This window comes from Mobula hypostoma, chromosome 23, assembly GCF_963921235.1.
Source record: "Mobula hypostoma chromosome 23, sMobHyp1.1, whole genome shotgun sequence".
NCBI classification, from domain to species: Eukaryota; Metazoa; Chordata; class Chondrichthyes; order Myliobatiformes; family Myliobatidae; genus Mobula; species Mobula hypostoma.
This window is the reverse complement of record NC_086119.1, coordinates 2,416,483-2,436,567: the sequence shown is the minus strand read 5'-3', so window position 1 is coordinate 2,436,567 and position 20,085 is coordinate 2,416,483. Positions and strand designations below refer to the sequence as shown.

The 20,085-nt window shown below is 54.3% G+C and overlaps 1 protein-coding gene across 1 annotated transcript in view; it reads left to right on the top strand.

The window, feature by feature from the left end:
* tsr1 (TSR1 ribosome maturation factor) overlaps nt 1–20,085 on the top strand; it is a 45,111-nt gene that overhangs the window by 11,990 nt on the left and 13,036 nt on the right. The window contains exons 6-11 of the mRNA XM_063031193.1: nt 11,048–11,195; nt 12,744–12,904; nt 13,100–13,305; nt 16,680–16,839; nt 18,726–18,836; nt 19,915–20,047. Coding sequence (XP_062887263.1) covers nt 11,048–11,195; nt 12,744–12,904; nt 13,100–13,305; nt 16,680–16,839; nt 18,726–18,836; nt 19,915–20,047 — 919 coding nt within the window. The remainder of the gene's footprint in view (nt 1–11,047; nt 11,196–12,743; nt 12,905–13,099; nt 13,306–16,679; nt 16,840–18,725; nt 18,837–19,914; nt 20,048–20,085) is intronic.

Genomic DNA, 20,085 nt, shown 5'->3' with positions numbered 1-20,085 from the left:
TGCAGGGAGTGAGAGCGGATGGGATGGGTGAGGGTTAACGTCCTGCAGGGAGTGAGAGCGGATGGGATGGGTGACGGTTAACGTCCTGCAGGGAGTGGGAGCGGATGGGATGGGTGAGGGTTAACCTCCTGCAGGGAGTGAGAGCGGATGGGATGGGTGAGGGTTAACGTCCTGCAGGGAGTGAGAGCGGATGGGATGGGTGAGGGTTAACCTCCTGCAGGGAGTGAGAGCGGATGGGATGGGTGAGGGTTAACCTCCTGCAGGGAGTGAGAGCGGATGGGATGGGTGAGGGTTAACCTCCTGCAGGGAGTGAGAGCGGATGGGATGGGTGAGGGTTAACGTCCTGCAGGGAGTGAGAGTGGATGGGATGGGTGAGGGTTAATGTCCTGCAGGGAGTGGGAGCGGATGGGATGGGTGAGGGTTAACCTCCTGCAGGGAGTGAGAGCGGATGGGATGGGTGAGGGTTAACCTCCTGCAGGGAGTGAGAGCGGATGGGATGGGTGAGGGTTAACGTCCTGCAGGGAGTGAGAGCGGATGGGATGGGTGAGGGTTAACGTCCTGCAGGGAGTGAGAGCGGATGGGATGGGTGAGGGTTAACGTCCTGCAGGGAGTGAGAGCGGATGGGATGGGTGAGGGTTAACGTCCTGCAGGGAGTGAGAGCGGATGGGATGGGTGAGGGTTAACGTCCTGCAGGGAGTGAGAGCGGATGGGATGGGTGAGGGTTAACGTCCTGCAGGGAGTGAGAGCGGATGGGATGGGTGAGGGTTAACGTCCTGCAGGGAGTGAGAGCGGATGGGATGGGTGAGGGTTAACCTCCTGCAGGGAGTGAGAGCGGATGGGATGAGTGAGGGTTAACCTCCTGCAGGGAGTGAGAGCGGATGGGATGGTGAGGGTTAACCTCCTGCAGGGAGTGAGAGCGGATGGGATGGGTGAGGGTTAACCTCCTGCAGGGAGTGAGAGCGGATGGGATGGGTGAGGGTTAACCTCCTGCAGGGAGTGAGAGCGGATGGGATGGGTGAGGGTTAACCTGCAGGGAGTGAGAGCGGATGGGATGGGTGAGGGTTAACCTGCAGGGAGTGAGAGCGGATGGGATGGGTGAGGGTTAACCTCCTGCAGGGAGTGAGAGCGGATGGGATGGGTGAGGGTTAACCTGCAGGGGTGAGAGCGGTGGGATGGGTGAGGGTTAACGTCCTGCAGGGAGTGAGAGCGGATGGGATGGGTGAGGGTTAACTCCTGCAGGGAGTGAGAGCGGATGGGATGGGTGAGGGTTAACGTCCTGCAGGGAGTGAGAGCGGATGGGATGGGTGAGGGTTAACGTCCTGCAGGGAGTGAGAGCGGATGGGATGGGTGAGGGTTAACCTCCTGCAGGGAGTGAGAGCGGATGGGATGGGTGAGGGTTAACCTCCTGCAGGGAGTGAGAGCGGATGGGATGGGTGAGGGTTAACCTCCTGCAGGGAGTGAGAGCGGATGGGATGGGTGAGGGTTAACCTCCTGCAGGGAGTGAGAGCGGATGGGATGGGTGAGGGTTAACCTCCTGCAGGGAGTGAGAGCGGATGGGATGGGTGAGGGTTAACCTCCTGCAGGGAGTGAGAGCGGATGGGATGGGTGAGGGTTAACCTGCAGGGAGTGAGAGCGGATGGGATGGGTGAGGGTTAACCTCCTGCAGGGAGTGAGAGCGGATGGGATGGGTGAGGGTTAACCTCCTGCAGGGAGTGAGAGCGGATGGGATGGGTGAGGGTTAACGTCCTGCAGGGAGTGAGAGCGGATGGGATGGGTGAGGGTTAACGTCCTGCAGGGAGTGAGAGCGGATGGGATGGGTGAGGGTTAACCTCCTGCAGGGAGTGAGAGCGGATGGGATGGGTGAGGGTTAACCTCCTGCAGGGAGTGAGAGCGGATGGGATGGGTGAGGGTTAACGTCCTGCAGGGAGTGAGAGCGGATGGGATGGGTGAGGGTTAACCTCCTGCAGGGAGTGAGAGTGGATGGGATGGGTGAGGGTTAACCTCCTGCAGGGAGTGAGAGCGGATGGGATGGGTGAGGGTTAACTCCTGCAGGGAGTGAGAGCGGATGGGATGGGTGAGGGTTAACTCCTGCAGGGAGTGAGAGCGGATGGGATGGGTGAGGGTTAACCTCCTGCAGGGAGTGAGAGCGGATGGGATGGGTGAGGGTTAACCTCCTGCAGGGAGTGAGAGCGGATGGGATGGGTGAGGGTTAACGTCCTGCAGGGAGTGAGAGCGGATGGGATGGGTGAGGGTTAACCTCCTGCAGGGAGTGAGAGCGGATGGGATGGGTGAGGGTTAACCTCCTGCAGGGAGTGAGAGCGGATGGGATGGGTGAGGGTTAACCTCCTGCAGGGAGTGAGAGCGGATGGGATGGGTGAGGGTTAACGTCCTGCAGGGAGTGAGAGCGGATGGGATGGGTGAGGGTTAAGTCCTGCAGGGAGTGAGAGCGGATGGGATGGGTGAGGGTTAACCTCCTGCAGGGAGTGAGAGCGGATGGGATGGGTGAGGGTTAACCTCCTGCAGGGAGTGAGAGCGGATGGGATGGGTGAGGGTTAACGTCCTGCAGGGAGTGAGAGCGGATGGGATGGGTGAGGGTTAACGTCCTGCAGGGAGTGAGAGCGGATGGGATGGGTGAGGGTTAACCTCCTGCAGGGAGTGAGAGCGGATGGGATGGGTGAGGGTTAACCTCCTGCAGGGAGTGAGAGCGGATGGGATGGTGAGGGTTAACTCCTGCAGGGAGTGAGAGCGGATGGGATGGGTGAGGGTTAACCTCCTGCAGGGAGTGAGAGCGGATGGGATGGGTGAGGGTTAACCTCCTGCAGGGAGTGAGAGCGGATGGGATGGGTGAGGGTTAACCTGCAGGGAGTGAGAGCGGATGGGATGGGTGAGGGTTAACCTGCAGGGAGTGAGAGCGGATGGGATGGGTGAGGGTTAACCTCCTGCAGGGAGTGAGAGCGGATGGGATGGGTGAGGGTTAACGTCCTGCAGGGAGTGAGAGCGGATGGGATGGGTGAGGGTTAACGTCCTGCAGGGAGTGAGAGCGGATGGGATGGGTGAGGGTTAACCTCCTGCAGGGAGTGAGAGCGGATGGGATGGGTGAGGGTTAACCTCCTGCAGGGAGTGAGAGCGGATGGGATGGGTGAGGGTTAACCTCCTGCAGGGAGTGAGAGCGGATGGGATGGGTGAGGGTTAACCTCCTGCAGGGAGTGAGAGCGGATGGGATGGGTGAGGGTTAACCTCCTGCAGGGAGTGAGAGCGGATGGGATGGGTGAGGGTTAACCTGCAGGGAGTGAGAGCGGATGGGATGGGTGAGGGTTAACCTCCTGCAGGGAGTGAGAGCGGATGGGATGGGTGAGGGTTAACCTCCTGCAGGGAGTGAGAGCGGATGGGATGGGTGAGGGTTAACGTCCTGCAGGGAGTGAGAGCGGATGGGATGGGTGAGGGTTAACGTCCTGCAGGGAGTGAGAGCGGATGGGATGGGTGAGGGTTAACGTCCTGCAGGGAGTGAGAGCGGATGGGATGGGTGAGGGTTAACGTCCTGCAGGGAGTGAGAGCGGATGGGATGGGTGAGGGTTAACGTCCTGCAGGGAGTGAGAGCGGATGGGATGGGTGAGGGTTAACGTCCTGCAGGGAGTGAGAGCGGATGGGATGGGTGAGGGTTAACGTCCTGCAGGGAGTGAGAGCGGATGGGATGGGTGAGGGTTAACCTCCTGCAGGGAGTGAGAGCGGATGGGATGGGTGAGGGTTAACCTCCTGCAGGGAGTGAGAGCGGATGGGATGGGTGAGGGTTAACCTGCAGGGAGTGAGAGCGGATGGGATGGGTGAGGGTTAACCTCCTGCAGGGAGTGAGAGCGGATGGGATGGGTGAGGGTTAACCTCCTGCAGGGAGTGAGAGCGGATGGGATGGGTGAGGGTTAACCTGCAGGGAGTGAGAGCGGATGGGATGGGTGAGGGTTAACCTGCAGGGGTGAGAGCGGATGGGATGGGTGAGGGTTAACCTCCTGCAGGGAGTGAGAGCGGATGGGATGGGTGAGGGTTAACCTCCTGCAGGGAGTGAGAGCGGATGGGATGGGTGAGGGTTAACGTCCTGCAGGGAGTGAGAGCGGATGGGATGGGTGAGGGTTAACCTCCTGCAGGGAGTGAGAGCGGATGGGATGGGTGAGGGTTAACCTCCTGCAGGGAGTGAGAGCGGATGGGATGGGTGAGGGTTAACTCCTGCAGGGAGTGAGAGCGGATGGGATGGGTGAGGGTTAACTCCTGCAGGGAGTGAGAGCGGATGGGATGGGTGAGGGTTAACCTCCTGCAGGGAGTGAGAGTGGATGGGATGGGTGAGGGTTAACCTCCTGCAGGGAGTGAGAGCGGATGGGATGGGTGAGGGTTAACCTGCAGGGAGTGAGAGCGGATGGGATGGGTGAGGGTTAACCTGCAGGGAGTGAGAGCGGATGAGATGGGTGAGGGTTAACCTCCTGCAGGGAGTGAGAGTGGATGGGATGGGTGAGGGTTAACCTCCTGCAGGGAGTGAGAGCGGATGGGATGGGTGAGGGTTAACGTCCTGCAGGGAGTGAGAGCGGATGGGATGGGTGAGGGTTAACCTCCTGCAGGGAGTGAGAGCGGATGGGATGGGTGAGGGTTAACCTCCTGCAGGGAGTGAGAGCGGATGGGATGGGTGAGGGTTAACCTCCTGCAGGGAGTGAGAGCGGATGGGATGGGTGAGGGTTAACGTCCTGCAGGGAGTGAGAGTGGATGGGATGGGTGAGGGTTAATGTCCTGCAGGGAGTGGGAGCGGATGGGATGGGTGAGGGTTAACCTCCTGCAGGGAGTGAGAGCGGATGGGATGGGTGAGGGTTAACCTCCTGCAGGGAGTGAGAGCGGATGGGATGGGTGAGGGTTAACGTCCTGCAGGGAGTGAGAGCGGATGGGATGGGTGAGGGTTAACGTCCTGCAGGGAGTGAGAGCGGATGGGATGGGTGAGGGTTAACGTCCTGCAGGGAGTGAGAGCGGATGGGATGGGTGAGGGTTAACCTCCTGCAGGGAGTGAGAGCGGATGGGATGAGTGAGGGTTAACCTCCTGCAGGGAGTGAGAGCGGATGGGATGGGTGAGGGTTAACCTCCTGCAGGGAGTGAGAGCGGATGGGATGGGTGAGGGTTAACCTGCAGGGAGTGAGAGCGGATGGGATGGGTGAGGGTTAACCTCCTGCAGGGAGTGAGAGCGGATGGGATGGGTGAGGGTTAACGTCCTGCAGGGAGTGAGAGCGGATGGGATGGGTGAGGGTTAACGTCCTGCAGGGAGTGAGAGCGGATGGGATGGGTGAGGGTTAACCTCCTGCAGGGAGTGAGAGCGGATGAGATGGGTGAGGGTTAACCTCCTGCAGGGAGTGAGAGCGGATGGGATGGGTGAGGGTTAACGTCCTGCAGGGTGTGAGAGCGGGTGGGATGGGTGAGGGTTAACGTCCTGCAGGGAGTGAGAGCGGATGGGATGGGTGAGGGTTAACCTCCTGCAGGGAGTGAGAGCGGATGGGATGGGTGAGGGTTAACCTCCTGCAGGGAGTGAGAGCGGATGGGATGGGTGAGGGTTAACGTCCTGCAGGGAGTGAGAGCGGATGGGATGGGTGAGGGTTAACCTCCTGCAGGGAGTGAGAGTGGATGGGATGGGTGAGGGTTAACCTCCTGCAGGGAGTGAGAGCGGATGGGATGGGTGAGGGTTAACCTGCAGGGAGTGAGAGCGGATGGGATGGGTGAGGGTTAACCTGCAGGGAGTGAGAGCGGATGAGATGGGTGAGGGTTAACCTCCTGCAGGGAGTGAGAGTGGATGGGATGGGTGAGGGTTAACCTCCTGCAGGGAGTGAGAGCGGATGGGATGGGTGAGGGTTAACGTCCTGCAGGGAGTGAGAGCGGATGGGATGGGTGAGGGTTAACCTGCAGGGAGTGAGAGCGGATGGGATGGGTGAGGGTTAACCTGCAGGGAGTGAGAGCGGATGAGATGGGTGAGGGTTAACCTCCTGCAGGGAGTGAGAGTGGATGGGATGGGTGAGGGTTAACCTCCTGCAGGGAGTGAGAGCGGATGGGATGGGTGAGGGTTAACGTCCTGCAGGGAGTGAGAGTGGATGGGATGGGTGAGGGTTAACCTCCTGCAGGGAGTGAGAGCGGATGGGATGGGTGAGGGTTAACGTCCTGCAGGGAGTGAGAGCGGATGGGATGGGTGAGGGTTAACGTCCTGCAGGGAGTGAGAGCGGATGGGATGGGTGAGGGTTAACCTCCTGCAGGGAGTGAGAGCGGATGGGATGGGTGAGGGTTAACCTGCAGGGAGTGAGAGCGGATGGGATGGGTGAGGGTTAACGTCCTGCAGGGAGTGAGAGCGGATGAGATGGGTGAGGGTTAACGTCCTGCAGGGAGTGAGAGCGGATGGGATGGGTGAGGGTTAACGTCCTGCAGGGAGTGAGAGCGGATAGGATGGGTGAGGGTTAACGTCCTGCAGGGAGTGAGAGCTGATGGGATGGGTGAGGGTTAACCTCCTGCAGGGAGTGAGAGCGGATAGGATGGGTGAGGGTTAACGTCCTGCAGGGAGTGAGAGCTGATGGGATGGGTGAGGGTTAACCTCCTGCAGGGAGTGAGAGCGGATGGGATGGGTGAGGGTTAATGTCCTGCAGGGAGTGAGAGCGGATGGGATGGGTGAGGGTTAACGTCCTGCAGGGAGTGAGAGCGGATGGGATGGGTGAGGGTTAACCTCCTGCAGGGAGTGAGAGCGGATGGGATGGGTGAGGGTTAACGTCCTGCAGGGAGTGAGAGCGGATGGGATGGGTGAGGGTTAACGTCCTGCAGGGAGTGAGAGCGGATGGGATGGGTGAGGGTTAACCTCCTGCAGGGAGTGAGAGCGGATGGGATGGGTGAGGGTTAAGCTCCTGCAGGGAGTGAGAGCGGATGGGATGGGTGAGGGTTAACCTCCTGCAGGGGGTGAGAGCGGATGGGATGGGTGAGGGTTAACCTCCTGCAGGGAGTGGGAGCGGATGGGATGGGTGAGGGTTAACCTCCTGCAGGGAGTGAGAGCGGATGGGATGGGTGAGGGTTAACGTCCTGCAGGGAGTGAGAGCGGATGGGATCGGTGAGGGTTAACGTCCTGCAGGGAGTGAGAGCGGATGGGATGGGTGAGGGTTAACCTCCTGCAGGGAGTGGGAGCGGATGGGATGGGTGAGGGTTAACCTCCTGCAGGGAGTGAGAGTGGATGGGATGGGTGAGGGTTAACCTCCTGCAGGGAGTGAGAGCGGATGGGATGGGTGAGGGTTAACCTGCAGGGAGTGAGAGCGGATGGGATGGGTGAGGGTTAACCTGCAGGGAGTGAGAGCGGATGAGATGGGTGAGGGTTAACCTCCTGCAGGGAGTGAGAGTGGATGGGATGGGTGAGGGTTAACCTCCTGCAGGGAGTGAGAGCGGATGGGATGGGTGAGGGTTAACGTCCTGCAGGGAGTGAGAGTGGATGGGATGGGTGAGGGTTAACCTCCTGCAGGGAGTGAGAGCGGATGGGATGGGTGAAGGTTAACGTCCTGCAGGGAGTGAGAGCGGATGGGATGGGTGAGGGTTAACGTCCTGCAGGGAGTGAGAGCGGATGGGATGGGTGAGGGTTAACCTCCTGCAGGGAGTGAGAGCGGATGGGATGGGTGAGGGTTAACCTGCAGGGAGTGAGAGCGGATGGGATGGGTGAGGGTTAACGTCCTGCAGGGAGTGAGAGCGGATGTGATGGGTGAGGGTTAACGTCCTGCAGGGAGTGAGAGCGGATGGGATGGGTGAGGGTTAACGTCCTGCAGGGAGTGAGAGCGGATAGGATGGGTGAGGGTTAACGTCCTGCAAGGAGTGAGAGCTGATGGGATGGGTGAGGGTTAACCTCCTGCAGGGAGTGAGAGCGGATGGGATGGGTGAGGGTTAATGTCCTGCAGGGAGTGAGAGCGGATGGGATGGGTGAGGGTTAACGTCCTGCAGGGAGTGAGAGCGGATGGGATGGGTGAGGGTTAACCTGCAGGGAGTGAGAGCGGATGGGATGGGTGAGGGTTAACCTGCAGGGAGTGAGAGCGGATGAGATGGGTGAGGGTTAACCTCCTGCAGGGAGTGAGAGTGGATGGGATGGGTGAGGGTTAACCTCCTGCAGGGAGTGAGAGCGGATGGGATGGGTGAGGGTTAACGTCCTGCAGGGAGTGAGAGTGGATGGGATGGGTGAGGGTTAACCTCCTGCAGGGAGTGAGAGCGGATGGGATGGGTGAGGGTTAACGTCCTGCAGGGAGTGAGAGCGGATGGGATGGGTGAGGGTTAACGTCCTGCAGGGAGTGAGAGCGGATGGGATGGGTGAGGGTTAACCTCCTGCAGGGAGTGAGAGCGGATGGGATGGGTGAGGGTTAACCTGCAGGGAGTGAGAGCGGATGGGATGGGTGAGGGTTAACGTCCTGCAGGGAGTGAGAGCGGATGAGATGGGTGAGGGTTAACGTCCTGCAGGGAGTGAGAGCGGATGGGATGGGTGAGGGTTAACGTCCTGCAGGGAGTGAGAGCGGATAGGATGGGTGAGGGTTAACGTCCTGCAGGGAGTGAGAGCTGATGGGATGGGTGAGGGTTAACCTCCTGCAGGGAGTGAGAGCGGATGGGATGGGTGAGGGTTAATGTCCTGCAGGGAGTGAGAGCGGATGGGATGGGTGAGGGTTAACCTCCTGCAGGGAGTGAGAGTGGATGGGATGGGTGAGGGTTAACCTCCTGCAGGGAGTGAGAGCGGATGGGATGGGTGAGGGTTAACCTGCAGGGAGTGAGAGCGGATGGGATGGGTGAGGGTTAACCTGCAGGGAGTGAGAGCGGATGAGATGGGTGAGGGTTAACCTCCTGCAGGGAGTGAGAGTGGATGGGATGGGTGAGGGTTAACCTCCTGCAGGGAGTGAGAGCGGATGGGATGGGTGAGGGTTAACGTCCTGCAGGGAGTGAGAGTGGATGGGATGGGTGAGGGTTAACCTCCTGCAGGGAGTGAGAGCGGATGGGATGGGTGAGGGTTAACGTCCTGCAGGGAGTGAGAGCGGATGGGATGGGTGAGGGTTAACGTCCTGCAGGGAGTGAGAGCGGATGGGATGGGTGAGGGTTAACCTCCTGCAGGGAGTGAGAGCGGATGGGATGGGTGAGGGTTAACCTGCAGGGAGTGAGAGCGGATGGGATGGGTGAGGGTTAACGTCCTGCAGGGAGTGAGAGCGGATGAGATGGGTGAGGGTTAACGTCCTGCAGGGAGTGAGAGCGGATGGGATGGGTGAGGGTTAACGTCCTGCAGGGAGTGAGAGCGGATAGGATGGGTGAGGGTTAACGTCCTGCAGGGAGTGAGAGCTGATGGGATGGGTGAGGGTTAACCTCCTGCAGGGAGTGAGAGCGGATGGGATGGGTGAGGGTTAATGTCCTGCAGGGAGTGAGAGCTGATGGGATGGGTGAGGGTTAACCTCCTGCAGGGAGTGAGAGCGGATGGGATGGGTGAGGGTTAATGTCCTGCAGGGAGTGAGAGCGGATGGGATGGGTGAGGGTTAACGTCCTGCAGGGAGTGAGAGCGGATGGGATGGGTGAGGGTTAACGTCCTGCAGGGAGTGAGAGCGGATGGGATGGGTGAGGGTTAACCTCCTGCAGGGAGTGAGAGCGGATGGGATGGGTGAGGGTTAAGCTCCTGCAGGGAGTGAGAGCGGATGGGATGGGTGAGGGTTAACCTCCTGCAGGGGGTGAGAGCGGATGGGATGGGTGAGGGTTAACCTCCTGCAGGGAGTGGGAGCGGATGGGATGGGTGAGGGTTAACCTCCTGCAGGGAGTGAGAGCGGATGGGATGGGTGAGGGTTAACGTCCTGCAGGGAGTGAGAGCGGATGGGATCGGTGAGGGTTAACGTCCTGCAGGGAGTGAGAGCGGATGGGATGGGTGAGGGTTAACCTCCTGCAGGGAGTGGGAGCGGATGGGATGGGTGAGGGTTAACCTCCTGCAGGGAGTGGGAGCGGATGGGATGGGTGAGGGTTAACCTCCTGCAGGGAGTGAGAGCGGATGGGATGGGTGAGGGTTAACCTCCTGCAGGGAGTGAGAGCGGATGGGATGGGTGAGGGTTAACGTCCTGCAGGGAGTGAGAGCGGATGGGATGGGTGAGGGTTAACCTCCTGCAGGGAGTGAGAGCGGATGGGATGGGTGAGGGTTAACGTCCTGCAGGGAGTGAGAGCGGATGGGATGGGTGAGGGTTAACGTCCTGCAGGGAGTGAGAGCGGATGGGATGGGTGAGGGTTAACGTCCTGCAGGGAGTGAGAGCGGATGGGATGGGTGAGGGTTAACCTCCTGCAGGGAGTGGGAGCGGATGGGATGGGTGAGGGTTAACGTCCTGCAGGGAGTGAGAGCGGATGGGATGGGTGAGGGTTAACCTCCTGCAGGGAGTGAGAGCGGATGGGATGGGTGAGGGTTAACCTCCTGCAGGGAGTGGGAGCGGATGGGATGGGTGAGGGTTAACGTCCTGCAGGGAGTGGGAGCGGATGGGATGGGTGAGGGTTAACCTCCTGCAGGGAGTGGGAGCGGATGGGATGGGTGAGGGTTAACCTCCTGCAGGGAGTGAGAGCGGATAGAAGAATGAGGGAGGATCTCATTGAAACCTATCAAATATTGAAAGGCCTAGATAGAGTGGATGTGGAGAGGATGTTTCCTATAGTGGGGGAGTCTAGGACCACGTGGCACAGCCTCAAAAAGGACATCCCTTTGGAACAGAGATGAAGAAGAATTTCTTAGGCTGGAGCGTGGTGAATCTGTGGAATTCATTGCTATAGACTGCTGTGGAGGCCAGGTTAATGGAGGTGATCAGTCAAGGTGTCAAAGGCAGGGGAGTGGGGTTGAGAGGGATAATGATGGAATCTCGGAGCGGACACGATGAGCTGAATGGTCTAATTCTGCTCCTAGATGTTCATGGTCTTATGGATTCAGGCTGTTGCTGATTCTCTGAATAATGTTGTTATTAATAAATGCTCCTGGTTTTGGGGTGAGATTGATTGATTACTAACGATTAAGCCCTTGTTCTGATTTTAGGATGCTTCCTGCGAGATGGAAGAAGATGTGAAAGTTCTGATGAAAGCAGACTGCAGCAAGCAAGAATCATTGGAGTTGGAGGTGGTCCCTGACCCAATGGAAGGGGAGCAGACCTGGCCGACGGATGAGGAGCTGAGGGAGGCCGACGGTGTGTACTGGGCACGCTGCAAACACGTTTCACTCTTCTTTTTTGAGTTGTCTACCACTAACTGCTGCAGCAGAAAGTGGCGAATCTCCTCGTGACTGCTGCCACCCTTCTTGTGAATGTGCTTCTATGGTGACGTTGGCGAAGGAGTTAGAGACATTAGTGATTATTGACCAGTTATACGTTTCCTAATCAGGATAGTGGGTGACTCTACATGGTAATATTCCCTTGCGTCTCCGAGTCCTTTCCCATCTTGATGGTAGGGTCTGTCGGTTTGGGAGGTATTGTCAGCATTTTACAGATGTAGATATATGCAGGAGTGTTTTGGATGGAGGATAGTGGGCTGCTTTGTTGTGTGATGTCATGTGTCCCAGGCAGCCAGAGAATGTTCATCAGAAGCCTGCTCGTCACAACTTCATTAGACACAAAAGATTCTGCAGGTGCTGGAAATCTTGGACAAGACACCAAATGCAGGTCAGCCAGTATCTGTGAACAGGAGTAAACAGTCAATGTTTCAGGCCGAGACCCTTTACCATGACTCAAGTTCATTAGAGATCATTTAATAACTATTGTTTATTTATGGACTTACAGTGAATTCCCTTGGCTTGAACCTCACCACAAACTTGTAAATATGGTAATTTTCCAGATATTTCTCTGGAAGAGTGATGAAAGTTTTAACAAATAATTAAATCCGGGTGATGGGATTAAGGTAGAGTTGAGAGCGAAGAGGAAATGTTGAATTCGAATGTTGATAGAATCAATGAAAATTGGCAATTTGTGCTACTGAAATCTGAAATGGTTGAAAATGCTCAGCTGGTCAGATAACATCCATGGGGAGAGAGACAGAGACCAAGTTAACATTTCAGGTCAACAAACTTTCACTGGAGTTGACAATCATGTTTGATACCAGCAGTTATTAAACCCGTTGCATATTTATGGAGTGTGGAGTGACAGAGTTGTCTCATGGGCCCTTGTACAAACTGTGTGCTTCTCACTAACCTCTTCTTTATTTAACAGATTTATGGAGGCCTCCAATCAGGATGCCATTGACACCTGCCAAATGCTGGAGGAAACCAGCAGGTCAGTCAGTATCTGTGGAAAGGACTTTCGGGCTTAGATCCTTCATCAGGAGACCTGTCATCTGAAAGGGTCTTGGCACGAAACGTTAACTGTCTTTTCCCATAGATGCTGCCTGGCCTGCTGAGTTCCTCCAGCATTTTGTGTGTTACTCTGGATTTCCAGCATCTGAAGAATCTCTTGTGTCTGTGATACCAATGGCGGAGTTTTATTAAGGATTAACATGTTCTTGTTTGTCTTTCTAGCCTGTATAATTAACTCCAACCCACCCACCTCTCATTACCCCCCAACCCCCTGCCCCTAAACTGTCAGCAGTGATCCAGGCAAACAGTCTTTGCCTCAGGCTGGTCTCGTGGCTGGGTTACACCAGCATTAACGCGTTGGTCCTGAATTGTGGGTTGTAGGTGAGCTGTGCTCTCTTTGACTCAAAGCCTTCAATGCCCATTCATAGCTCTGCCAATTTGGCTGATTTAGATGCACTGAGGGAAAGCAGGAAGATCGTTCGAAGGGTCCCAAAAGGCACATCAGACTACCAGGCTGCCTGGATTCTGGATGATGAGGAAGATGTGGACAAGGAGGAAGAAAGTGGTGACGAGATGGAAGAGGAAGAGCTGATGGGAGACGCTGTGTCACAGGTAGGTAACTTCTGGGTGCATTACATCCATCATCTGGAATTAGGGAAGACTGGGCAGAACAGTTTCAGGACAGACAGCCCCTCCTGCATTGGAGGGCTCAGTCTGAAACTTCTGGAGTGAGGGCTTTGTGTCTGGGTCTCATTGACTGGCTCCAACCTGGCCTTCGTCAGTACTGCCAATATTCTCTCTCTTCAGGCCAGCGATGAGAGTGACGATGAAGGGGAAGCTGTGGATGAATGTGAAACCATGACTTTGCCTGAGAGTGTCCGTGATGACAATTACGATGAGAAGATTGACGAAGCTGAGGAGGAGGAGATGCTAGAAAAGTACAAACAGGAACGGATGGATGAAATGTTCCCTGATGAAGTGGACACTCCAAAGGATGTAGCTGCAAGAGTCAGGTACTGGGTGCCGGGGGCAGTTGTCTCAATCGTTTAGTGTCTGCTTACCATGGACAAGTGACACCCTGGTGCACACAATCCTGCTTTTAAACAGAGTGGTGGTGGAACTTGTTTGTTTCTTTAGAGCTGGTAACCGGCCCTTCTCACCCAATGAGTCCACACTGCCCAATTATGCCGATGGAACCACTTAACCTACTGACCTTTACAAGTTTGGAATGTGGGAGGAAAGCAGAGCACCCGGAGGAAGCCCCAGTGGCAGAGAGAATATACCAACTCCTTACGGACAGTGGCAGGAATACCTGGGTCACCGGTGCTGCAGTCATGCTATGCTGCCACGCCACCCTCTGGATATAAGTTATAAACCTTTAGATAAAGAAATTGTTTGTCTCCTTTAAAAATCCTGTGACTGTTCAGATTGAGAAAGAAGCCTCTCTATATCCCCTTTAGACTGACTTTCTTTCATCTAAATCCTAGTGAGAAAAGACCAATTCCACTTTGTCTCAGGCCAGGCTCTCTACGCAACCGTGTGTAACAGTAACATTTTATTCAAGTTCATTGTCACTCAACCATACACAGGTATGGAGCTAAACAAAACTAGGGCCAAGGTCAAAACACAGTTCGTATAGCTGCACACAGCACATATAATTGCAATCCAGTGCATACGGTCACAAAATATTGCTGGAAATCCAGTGAAAAGGAATGCTGGGGGAACTCAACAAGTCAGGCAGCATCTGTGGCGAGACAAATTAGAGACATGAGATACTGCCAATGCTGGAAAATCAGAGGAACACACAAAATGCTGGAGGAACCCAGCAGGTCAGGGAGGAATGAATAGTGTTTTGGCTGAGACCCTTCCTCAGATCTGTGGAGACAACAAGACTGTGCTTGTGTAGATATTGACAAATGTTGCTTTGGGTATTCTTTCTCCACAGGTACTACCTAACCTGCTGAGTACTTTCTGCATTCTCTCTTGTCCAGGTTCCGTCAACTGCACTGTTTTATGTCTCTCAGAATCACCACTGATTTCCCTTGCTCCTCCATTTTTTCATGAGCTGCATCTAAGAAGCTCTTGCCACCCTCTTTCAGTTGGCAATGTCACCTTTTACATTGCCTGGATGATCATTTGCCGCAGGTGTACGGAGTTTGCTGTGGTGTGTGGGTCACCATGTGACATGCAACAAAAAACCTTCAGCACTTATTCAATACACACGCAAATACTATCATTTACAAAGTAAGCAGCATGATAAATAGTGGTTTAAATTGTTTACAGTGTAGTGCAGTGATGGGGTAATAGATAAGGGTGGGAGGGGGTATCTAGAATGGTTGATTAGATTAACTGCCTGGGGATGGAGCCTTTATTTCACTAGCCCTATGTCCTTTCCACAAGGGAAAATCTGGTTTGTTGGGTAGGTAGTGTCCGCAACGATTTTTTCCTGTCCCTTTGTTGAATAGTGATGGTAGACTGCAGCTAACGACCTTTTCTGCTGATCTGACTGTTCACTGCAGGAAGGGTAACCCCCTTAAGAGATTCTAGTATATGCACTCAAAGGCCATTTCATTAGCTACCACTTGTACCTAATAAATCAGCTACTGTGTAGTCTTCTGCTGCTGTAGCCCATCTACTTCAAGGTTTGATGTGTTGTGCATTTAGAGATGCTCATCCCCATGCTACTGTTGTAATGTGTGGTTATTTGAGTTACTGTTGCCTTCCTATCAGCTTGAACTAGTCTCTGACCTCTCATTAACAAGGCATTATCACCCACAGAAATGCCACTCACTGGATTATTTTTTTTACGCACCATTCTCTGTAAACTCTAGAGACTCCTGCATAGATAAAGCAGTAGCTGATTGGCAGGAGGCAAAGAGTGGAAATAAAGGGAGCCTTTTCTGGTTGGCTGCTAGTGACTAGTGGTGTTCCACAGGGTTCTGTGTTGGGACTGATTCTTTTTACTATCAGATGGAGGAGCAGAATTAAGCCATTTGGCCCATTGACTCTGCTCCACCATTTCATCATGGCTGATCTAATTTTCCTCTCAGCCCAATCTCCTGCCTTTTCCCCGTATCCCTTCATGTCCTGACCGATCAAAAATCTATCAACCTCTGCCTTAAATATACGGAAAGACTTGGCCTCCATAGCTGCCTGTAGTAAAGAATTCCATTGATTCAGCACCCTTTAGCTAAAGAAATTCCTCCTCATCTCCATTCTAAAAGGACACCCCCCTATTCTGAGGCTGTGTCCTCTGGTCGTAGACTCTCCCACCATAGGCACATCCTCTCCATACTCGCTCTATCAAGCCTTTCGCCATTCAATAGTTACAAATGAGGTCAGCTCTCATTCTTCTGAATTCCAGTGAATACAGGCCGAGAGCCATCAGACACTCTTCATATGACAAGACATGCAACCCTGGAATCATTTTTGTTGACCTCATTTGTACCCTCTCCAGTGTCAGCACATCCTTTCTAAGATAAGGGGGACAAACCTACTCACATACCCCAAGTGAGGCCTCACCAGTGCTTTATAAAGTTTTAACATTACATCCTTGCTTTTATATTCTTGTCCTCTTGAAATGAATGCTAACATTGCATTTGTCTTTCTCACCACAGACTCAATTTGCAAATTCATCTTTAGGGAACCCTGCACAAGGACTCCCAAGTCCCTTTTGTCTCAGTTTTTTGTATTTTCTCTCCGTTTAGAATCTTTTCATTCCCACTCTTTGCCTTCTGCAGTTAGCCACTGCTTTATCCATGCTGGAATCTTTCGCGTAATACCATGGGATGGTAGCTTGTTATCAGCCTCATGGGTGGCACCTTCTCAAAGGCCTCTGAAAATCCAAGCACACATCAGCTGATAATATGACATGTGTTGTATGTTTCAATGATTTGGATAATGGAATTGATGGCTTTGTTGCAAGAGATCAGCAGTTTCTGAAATACTCAATCCACCCCGTCTGGCACCAACAATCGTTCCATGGTCAAAGTCACTTAGATTACATGACTTCCCTTTTCTGATGTTTGGTCTGAACAGCGACAGAACCGTTTGAACATGTCTGCATGCTTTCATGCATTATTGTTGCCACATGATTGGCTGATTAGATAATGAGCAGGTGTGCCTAATAAAGTGGCCACTTTGAGTGTGCATTCATACCGATAGTCCCAGTGCAGTTTCAGACTGGAGTCTCAGCCATGAGATAATGCCAAGACCTTGCTTGACCAGCTGGATCTAAAATGTCCCTCTGCACATTTTGGAAGGGAAGGTGTGTGTCTCCAGTTGGAAGGTGGAACATAGCAGCCAACTTTTCCTTGGTTTCTGCACTTCCCTTACTCTGGTGTAGCTATTTTTTGTGTATCCTGATGATTTCCTGCAAACTTCACAGGTTTCAGAAATACAGAGGCCTGAAGAGCTTCCGGGCATCACCGTGGGATCCCAAGGAGAACTTACCCCGGGATTATGCCAGGATATTCCAGTTCCAGAACTTTGCCCGAACGAGGAAGCGAATCTTCAGTGAGCAGACGGAGGAGCAGGAAGGTGCAATGGTAACGTGTCTGTGCAGAGCAGTGCTGAATGGCACAAATATCCTTCGCAGTTTACTGCTTCAGCACCCTGATCTCCACTAAAAACATTCGGGGAATGGGGCATACTGTGTACTGATTGTGTGAGGTGTGTTAATACCGACTGGAAGGAGTTTCAGACGTACCTGTCCCCTGCTGTGGGAATACAGAATATGGAGGCCAACACTGGCCAGTATTGTCTCAGTTATGTTCTCCATGAACTGAAGCATAAAATTCCTAGTCTAATCAATTTTCTAGCAGTAAATTTTATTTTATTTAGAGGGGATCACAGTAGTGTAGCAGTTAGCACAACACTATTACAACTTGGGGTTCAATTCCGGCATCCTCCCTAAGGAAGTTTGAATGTTCCTTCCTGTGTGCTAGTAGCTTTCGTCCAGGTGCTCTGGTTTCTGCTCACAGTCAAAAGATGTACTGGGTAGCAGGTTAATTGGTCATTGCAGATTGTGCTGTGATGAGGCCAAGGTTAAATCGGTGGGCTGCTGGGCGGCTAGCTTGTTGATCTGGAAAGGCCTGTTCTGCACTGCATCTCCAAATAAATAAACAGGCACACCACAGTAACAGGCCCTTCTGGCCCAACAAGCACTCATTACCCAATTACACCCGCACGGCTGATTAGCCTGCTAACACATACGCCTTTGTGATGTGCGAGGGAACCAGAGAACCCATGTGGGTGTTGGGAGAATGTACAGTCTCCTTTGGTGGGAGTTGAAGCCAAGTCACTGGCACTGTAATAGCATTATGCTAACTGCTAATTTACTGCACTACCATGGCACCCTAAAGGATAGCATTGGTCAGGTCTGGAGATCATGGTGGGTTTTGGCAGCGGGGGAGTCATTCCCCGCCCCCGGAAAAACTCCTCATTCCAGGTCGCGGGTGCTGTGACTCCACAGTGTGGGAGATTCTCCCTGCTTACAGAGAAGAGCATAGTGCAACTTCACTTCAGATCTGGTTTGACTGAAGCACTGTGCATTGCAACAAGACTTTCTCCATCTAAACACAAGAGATTCTGCAACTGCTGGTAATCTTCACACGTGCGCGCACACAGACACATGCATGTGCACACAGACACACCACACGTGCACACACAGACACACCACACACACACAGACACACGCACTGCACACACACACTGCACACACACAGACCACATGCACGCGCACACAGACACACCACACGTGCACACACAGACACACCACACACACACAGACACACTGCACACACACACACACAGACACACGCACTGCACACACACAGACACACCACACACACACTGCACACACACACACACACACAGACACACCACACGTGCACACACAGACACACCACACACACACTGCACACACACAGACACATGCACGCGCACACACAGACACACCACACGCGCACACAGACACACATTCTGCACACGCACACAGACACACCACGCACACGTGCACACACGTGGAGGAACTCAGTAGGTCAGGCAGCATCTGTGGAGGGGGAAAACAGTCAACTCTTTCATCAGGATGGGTAAGGAAGCAGGCTGAGCAGGATAAAAAGGTGGTGGGGGAATGGGGAAGGAGTACAAGTTAATAGATATTAGCTGTTTATTCCCCTTCAGGGATGCTGCCTGACTTGTTGAACTCCAGTTTTTTGCCCTGATGAAGGGTCTCAGCACAAAACATTGGCCATTTATTGCTCTTCATAGATGTTGCTCGACTTACTGCGTTCCCCCAGCATTTTATTACTTGTGTGTTTCAGCCTCATTTCATTAAGTGCAAATGTACCAATTTAATTGCCAACAAGTTGTAACTGGATTCCTGCTCCACCCTGCACTGCAGTCATGCCCTCTCTCTTGGCTTCTTCCCCAGGCTGGGTGGTACGTCACAGTCCACATCTGCCACGTGCCGCTGACCGTGATGGAGAGTTTCAAGCCTCAGGCACCTCTTGTCCTATTCACCCTGCTGCCCCATGAGCAGAAGGTACGCTGGCCACTGGGGAGGGGGCAGGAAAGGGTGTGGAGGGTAGAGGGGATAAGGGAATGAGTTGGAGATGGTCAGCAGGACTGGACTTTGTACAGTATGCTGGTGTTACACAGTGACAGACCCGTCCCCACCGGTACTGTACCCCGGTGTTATACAGTGACGGACCCATCCCCATTGGTACTGTACCCCGGTGTTATACGGTGACGGACCCGTCCCCACCGGTACCGTACCCGGGTGTTACACAGTGACGGACCCATCCCCACCGGTACTGTACCCCGGTGTTATACACTGACAACCCATCCCCACCGGTACCGTACCCCGGTGTTATACACTGACAACCCATCCCCACCGGTACCATACCCCGGTGTTACACAGTGACGGACCCGTCCCCACCGATACTGTACCCCGGTGTTACACAGTGACAGACCCATCCCCACCAGTACCGTACCCCGATGTTACACAGTGACAGACCCGTCCCCACCGGTACCGTACCCCGGTGTAATACAGTGACAAACCCGTCCCCACCGGTACTGCACCCCGGTGTTACGCAGCGACGGACCCGTCCCCACCGGTACTGCACCCCGGTGTTACACAGCGACAGACCCGTCCCCACCGGTACCACACCCCGGTGTTACACAGCGACAGACCCATCCCCACCGGTACCGTACCCCGGTGTTACACAGCGACAGACCCGTCCCCACCGGTACCGTACCCCGGTGTTGTACACTGACAGACCCGTCCCCACCGGTACCGTACCCCGGTGTTGAACACTGACAGACCCGTCCCCACCGGTACCGTACCCCGGTGTTACACACACGGTGACATACCCGTCCCCACCGGTACCGTACCCCGGTGTTACACAGCGACAGACCCTCGCAGGAAGAACACCAGCAGTACCAAAGTCTGTATTGACCTGGGTACCCATATGTGGGTCATTGCTGCTTTGCAGCACGAGTGTGTCGTCCCGTGTCACAGGCAGACAGACTTGAGTTGGGGTTTCTGTAGCATGGGCTTTGTGTGTTTGAGGGTAATCTCGTGATGAGGACTGCCTCAGGAATGATGCTCTGTTTTCTAGATGTCCGTTGTCCATTTTTTGCTGAGGAGACATGCGAGCAACAGCGAGCCTGTTAAGTCGAAGGAGATGATGGTTTTCCACTGTGGCTGCAGGCGATTCCGGGCTCCTCCACTCTTCTCCCAGCACACAGCAGGTGTGCACCACCCTCTGTTGCCAGCGGATACGTTTGTA